The sequence below is a fragment of the Talpa europaea genome (assembly GCF_964194135.1).
Source record: "Talpa europaea genome assembly, chromosome: 5".
NCBI lineage: Eukaryota > Metazoa > Chordata > Mammalia > Eulipotyphla > Talpidae > Talpa > Talpa europaea.
In genome coordinates, this window is record NC_140071.1 from 100266226 (window position 1) to 100273310 (window position 7085).

The 7085-nt window shown below is 42.4% G+C and overlaps 1 protein-coding gene across 1 annotated transcript; it reads right to left on the minus strand.

Moving 5' to 3' along the window:
• Nucleotides 1-1248: 1248 nt before the first annotated feature.
• Nucleotides 1249-5961, minus strand: ODAPH (odontogenesis associated phosphoprotein; the record flags this gene model as incomplete). Its single annotated transcript, XM_084232979.1, has 2 exons — nucleotides 1249-1643; nucleotides 5892-5961. 2 exons carry the CDS (start codon nucleotides 5959-5961, stop codon nucleotides 1249-1251), a joined length of 465 nt encoding a protein of 154 aa, XP_084089105.1.
• Nucleotides 5962-7085: the final 1124 nt, after the last annotated feature.

Genomic DNA, 7085 nt, shown 5'->3' on the forward strand with positions numbered 1-7085 from the left:
CAAGGTTGGCCCTTTTCTGGTTATGCCCAACAAACCAAAAACAATCAAAAAAAAGAGCAAGATTATTACAAAATACAGAGCTTCTTAATGAGGCATTCAAATAAAGATTTAGGCCTATTTTGAAGCAAATATTGTTGTTATAATGCAAATTTGCTATGAAGTATGTGAAGGATTTTTTTTCTTTTTAGCTTTTAATATAGCAAGGAAGCACAGCTTGATAATTATATCTTCTCTATAAAGACATTGACAGCTTCCTTATGTCTTTATGTAACTTTTTTTTCTCTTCTTAGAAGCAGTAGCAGCAGTGGCAGCAAAAATTTTTGCACGCAGTGCCTGTAAGGAACAGGTGTAAGTTGCCCACTGCAGAGGCAAAATCAAAGTTCTTATGTTTCAGGCAAGACAAGTGGCACAAACAGAGGCGGTATTTTACAGAATGGCTGAAGAAATAACCAATGAACACAATATTTGCAATTTGTTGCTTACATTGTGCCCTCAGAATTCTAGATTCCTGTAACGGAGTGAACTTTTGTTTGTGGAGTTTTAGAGTTATGACACCTCCATGTGGCCTTTTCATCAGACTTTTGAGCCTGCAACCGTGTTGAAAGTTTCAGGGTGATTGGATGTCATTTAATTTAATAGTTAAACTAGTATCTACTTGATGGTAATAGGAGAAACACAGGAGATTCTTATCAAGCTAATTTGCACTTGTTGCTTAAAAAAGCTAAAGTTAAGGCAAACATAGATATCATAGTTAAAAAAAGAGTTTGGGGGGCTAGGTAATTCAGTTCATGATATCTTTAAAATATTTTCTATAATCAGACTCCTCATAACTTCATTTTACATTAATCTTTATAATATATTTTGAGGATCGTTTTATAAATGTACCGTGTGCTTTTGTAGTTTTCCAAAGAATACAAAAGGGTGTCACCGATGTGTTCATTCGGTTTACAATGATCTCAAGTTATTTAAATATTCTTCTCTCTGATTTAGAAGAGAGAGCTGATGCTTCTGGCATCTTAATATGGATAGGAATTACTGGACTGATCCAATTTAGCATTTTATTTGCATTAATATACTGGAATCATAAAAAGTTGGGGTAAGACTAGTGTCACTGCTCCTGTTTTGCAAATCTAAATAACCTACAAGCCAATATCTTCACTGCTGACAAAGAGAAATTTACTGGTTAATGACATTTAAGATACTTAATTTTCAAGCTCGATAGCTCCTAATCTGGAAAAACAAATCTTTTCAAAGTCTTTTGTGAGGCATCTGCTTCTTTTGCTTCCTTATGTCTGGGGCTTCTCTTTTCTCTCTGCTTTCTTCAGATGAGCTTCCGCTCTGGTGTTTTCTTCTGGGGAAATATCTATAATGAGGAGGAAAGCGTCTGTGTGGCCCAAAAAATGAATGAAGGTGAAAACGGTGGTTGCACTTTGGAGGGTGGAAAGGTCTTTTTGGAAAGCGAATGTGGACTCTGGGCCATCGTCCTGGAAAAAAATGGAAGGGACACTTGGGTGTCCTTGTGATGGGCTGGACGCTTGTCACCGGCTTCCTCGTGATTGGCGGAGGGGTGAGTGTAAAGATCTGGCAGTCTGTAGGGTCTACATTATTTTGTGAGCCTCCAGGAGGGGTAACCACCTCTTGTCCTATGGGGAGAAAAATGCATCAGGAAACAGATCTGACAGCAGAAGTTAAAGGGAAATACGTTAGGTGGTAGCAGGAGAGATTGGAAGAGAGAAATAGAGAAATCTCAAAATACGTTTGAAAGAACTATTAAGGTTCAGTGAGATGGAACATTGATAGCCTTATGATTCAGCAAATACTTCTCATTATGTAACATACTGAGACATGAGGCACTCAATGTCCAAGATGAGATCTCTTTTGAAAACTTAACCAGGCCAAAGCAGGCCAATTTAAATACGAATTAAAAACATTTTGAGAGGCAGAAAAGAATAGTGTTTAAAAACAGGCTCCCTGAAGCTTGGCTACTTCATAGTTGTGTGACCACTGACTGGTTTCTTAACTTCTCCTTTGCTTACTTGTAAAATAAAGAAAATAATACTACCTATCATTGGCTTATTGTGTAACAGGGTGGTCTCCAGGAAAAGGGGAGGTTCCAGGTTCTCTGCCCCACACAAATGGAGGGTGGAGCTGAGCAGGGAGGAGAAGAAGCTGGAGAAGAGACTGAAGTGGGGAGGAAGCAGGATCTCCATCCTGCCAGAAGGAGACCTTGAGGAGGCACATGGAGCAGAGAGACATGTGAAGAAGCTGTACTTGCTTTTTGGTCCTGAACTGGGTGAAACAGATGTGGGTGAGAGACCTGTGGGGAGGTTAGTGATGGCAGCTTTTATCTTAATTTTGATTTTGCTCTTTTCTTCCCAGATTTGTTTGACTGCTTCTGACCCTTTTCTATGGGCCCCCTCCAGAAGGTGCTTTGGACTTGTGGCAGGCTTTCAGGCCTTGCTTTGGGCCAATCCTGTTTGGGTGGACTTTTACCCCTGAGGGGATGTGTAACTTTGGGTGCTTGATTTGGAAACTATATTCTTTGTCTTTTCTGTATTGCACACTTATTGTATTAAAGTTCCTTTCCATTAAAGGTCTTATATGTTTGTCTCAATGTGGCAGATGGCACAACCTATTTAGAGCGGGCAGGTTTGAGGTTACTGGGGTGCCCTGCTCCCTGCCCTGTAACAGTTGTATTATCTGAAATAAGATGTGTAAAGTGCTCAAGAACATCTTTAACATAGATATTCATTTAGTGAGTGTTGGTTACTATTATTAATCTTGCATGTTATGGAGAAATTCTGTTAACCTGAGCTCCATTTTTTGGACCCATCTAGATAGATTTTATTCATAAAATCTGTGCACTAATGATGGGCCTGAAAAGATGCAGCTGTTAGGAGAAACTCCATGCAGGCAGGTTGACCCTCTGGTCACTGTTATGTCTCTAGCACCTAGAACAGTCACTGGTTTATAGTGTCCTAAGATAGTCGATTTTCAGTTGAACAGTCAGGCAGTTGTTGACTGTTTCCCTCTGTAGTTTCTTGTGGAGCTCAGTGAGATTTTTAATTCCAGACCCAGAAAATTCACAGTAATTGTTTACTTTAAAATTAGTGTATGATGATAAAAAAAAAATAAAGTCAAAATATTGCTTGGAGTTAGGATATCAATTTTAAATGGGTTTATTATAGTCTAGACATGAATAGTGTTCATAGCATACCAACAACTAGCACTTTAAAAAAAAGTAAGGATGAGAAACTCTTTTTAAATAATTACCTGTAGTCTGTGGTTTTCGGGGCAGACAATAGCTGGTTTATAGTGAAATACACTGATTTTTAAGAGAAGTAAGCTTTATACTTGATATACTAGTATGCTGGTCTTCCATTACATGGCATGTGGAATTTTAGAACTTCTCATGTGTTTTCTGAGTTGAACCAGAAAGAAATATAAGTCTTGAGATGAGCTTACTCACAAAAACTTTAACTCAATTCATTCTGTAGACTCAAAGAATGACTGGCCATCTCGGCCAAATCTCACATTTTACAGGTAAAGCCTAGTCCTTTCACAAAGAGCAGGTTACAGTGCTAGAAGCCTCCATGAACACAGAGGTGGGAAGGACACAGGGCTGTGCAAAACAATCAGGGAGGGACACACGGGAGGCTGGGGGTGGGGTGTGGGGGTGCAGGAGTAGAGTGGAATGCAGATTGCAGGGGATGGGCCGCTGCTCTAAGCTGCATAAGAAGTCAGAAAAAGAGATCCCGGTGGCACAGCGGGTTGAGCACAGCGCTGTGAAGCTGTCCGTAGCCTCACAGTGTGGGTTCGATTCCCAGCCAGCCAGAGAGATACCCACATGGCATGACAGACCTCTCCTGTGTTGCCCTGTGCTCCCCTCAGCAGTGTTTTCAGTCTACCTGCCTGTTCTGCTCCCTGCTCTGTCTCTGGTGAGTTCTCTCACCCTCCTGTGCCTCTGGCTTATACCCCAGTTCTTGTATAAATAAATAAAATGTTAAAAAAAAATTACACAGCTTAACAAAGCCTCTGTGAAGGCAGCAGCTCAGAGACATTTAAATGTCCTGATGTGAAGCAGATCCACAATAAACAGCTGAAAGCAGGAGGAGGGAGCAGCCGCAGCTGCTGTGGTGGGCGAGTTAGAAGACTCAGGAGAGACCCTGTCAGGCAGAGCCAAGGGAGCTGTAAGTGAGCTGTGGGTTGGCAGCAAGACTGCGTGGAAAGCTGGAAGCTACACTGGAAGGACAGCGGGGGAAGAGTGAGCAAATTCGGAAATCAAATCTCACGTCTTAGTTTTTTTTTTTTAAAGATTATGAATAAACCTCTAATCTCATAACTTGTTTAGCTCCACATTTAGAGTTTTCTGAAGAGTGATTCACTTTCTGGAAAGAAGGTGTCAGGTAGTTAGTTTATTTGATATTCTCTCTTTTAGGTGGGTTTCAGCAAGCATTGCTTGTGAGGTCTGGGGCAGGATTTAGTTGTGATCTACACCTCCTTGGCCTCTGATCCCTAGGGTGCCTGCAGAGGTTGGACAGGGTGATCTCTGGCGGGCTCACCACCAGCTCAGATGCCCCTGTTCTCTGTTTTGTTGTGAGAACCGGGATGGGAGCAGGGAACTTGTTAGGGGGTAACGGACCTGGCTGAGCACCTGCATGAGCCCATGACATGAAATGGGTAAAGGACCCAGATGACTCCTGGGTCTCTCCTTCCCAAGCAACACCTTGTTCTGGAACTAAGGTCAACTGTGAGGAAAGCTTTCTACCCAGGCTTCTACCTCGCTCACTTTCCCCTTCCCTGTTTTTCTTTTTTTAAAAAAATATTTACTTTATTTACGTGTTCAAGAACTAGGATACAGGCCAGAGGTGTCAGAGGTGTGTGAGAGGATTCACCAGAGACAGAGTGGGGAGCAGAACAGGTGGATCTACTGAAATACACTGCTGAGCAGAGCAGCAGGTAAGATGGGAGAGATCTGCTGCACCATGTAGGTCATCTCCCTGGCAGGGGATTGAACTCATGCCACAGTGGTTGGCAATAGCTTGATAGCACTGAGACTTTAACTTCTGCACCAGAGAGGACCCTGTTTCCTAATTTTCTTTCCCTTCTAAGGCTCAGGCCCCCTGACAATTCTGCAGTGTTGGAATGGAAAAAGAATAGGCACAGCAGGAAGGTTGAATGTAATATATAATCTCAAAGAAAGAATCTATGCTAACCCCAGTGTCACCAAGACACAAGGAACTAAACATGATTAACCACACAAATAGCAAACAGACTAAACATCCACATGTGCAAATTACTGTGCTGCTGGGGATGGAAAGAGGTGGATGAGGTGCACTTTGCAGTTACTTAGGGTGGAAATTGTTAGCTTGATAGAAATCATAGCCAGTATCTGGAATACTGTCTGGAATTTGTATAGTGTTTAATATTTTTTTAAAATTGAAGCAACTGCATTATAACATTATATATATTTCAGGGATGCATCATTATAAACCAGCCTCTGTACATACTACATTAAGGCCACCATTACAAATCCAATTCTACCCTCCACCTCACAGTTAAGCTTGAAGAATTTTTCTCGTATGAGAACTATATCTTCACAACCCCCATAATTATGAATATTATTGACACTGTGACTTCACTGATGAAGAGACTGATGTCAGGGAAGTGAAGGGTGCCTGAAATCACAGAGTGAGGGTTGAGACTCGGACCAAGTTCTTCAAATGGTAAAATTCAGCCTTTCTTTTCAACCACACTAGCTGATGGACGTTGATATAAATATTTCCAATATGAATTGGTATAATCCCACACCCAAATTTTGCCCTTTTACACAACTTATTAAGAAGTAAATTAATTGGTGGACCCACCATAAAATAAAACAAAACCCTTACCTTTTACCACCATAATCACCAACCAGCACACCAGCAGCCGGCAGGAAAAGAAGCAGGGTCCTGGAGCCATGGCTTCTGCCCCAGCAGAACTGCCCTGAATCCAACCTGGCTTTAAAGGGAAGTTGGTGACTCACTAGCAGCCGATTCAGGTAATTTGCATTTGCATAGTGGACCACAGGATCAGGGCCTGCGGTTGTGAGAATAAAAAATCAGCAAGGAAATTCCAGACAGTATTTATCAACCAGAACCATGTAATGACAGCCAAACCTCATTCATCCCTCCTTGGAGTCTGGTCATGGACAACCCTACCCTTGCTATCCCCCAAATTCCCTCAAGTCCCCCATGTGAGTGCCTTCTCTTTACTTGTGTGTGTGGGTCTTCCTCTGCTACAGGAAGAATCTGTCCAGGAAATAACTCTGCTTTCCTCTGTGTACTTACATACTTAAAAAAGTCAGAGGACATATGGAAGCTCAGATGAGAAAGCATACATTGTAAAAAAAAAAAAAAAAAAGATGAATGATGTAAAAAATATAAAAATAAAATAAATTTGGACAAGAAAAGTCAGAGGACAGGGAGGGCATTATCTAAAGGCTTCCTGACCCAGGCTGTTCATGATTCCCACCCGAGTTTATGGCTTCTCCTCTTCCTTGCTTTTGTCCAGGAGCAGAGTCAGAAGCCACCTTCTCTACCTGCCAGCATGGTTGGTGACTAAACAAACACAAGAACTGTGGGAGCTTACCTTGGCGAGGTGTCCTTCTAGAGTTCTTTCTGATTTACCAAATTGTCTCTAAGACGAACCTGATACGTCGGTGTCCAGTTTGTTTCTTGAGATGAGCACTGTCTGTCAGATGCTGGGTGAACGGAAGGGGTGGTCACAGGTGATTAAGAGCATGGGCTTGGAGTTAGAAAAACTAACTCCAATCTCGCTTCCATTTCTTTTTTTTTTAAGATTTATTCATTTATTTATACAAGCACTGGGTACAGTCAGAAGCGCGGGAGGGTGAGAGAATTCACCAGAGCCAGAGCGGGTAGCAGAACAGGCAGAAGGACCTTAGTACACTGCTGAGGGGAGCAGCGGGCGGCAGGAGAGGTCTGCGCGCCATGTGGGACCCTCGCCCGGTGGCCGGGGATTGAACGGGGGCTGCAGAGGCTGCGGGCAGCCTCGCAACCCAGCGCTCAACCACTGCACCACCA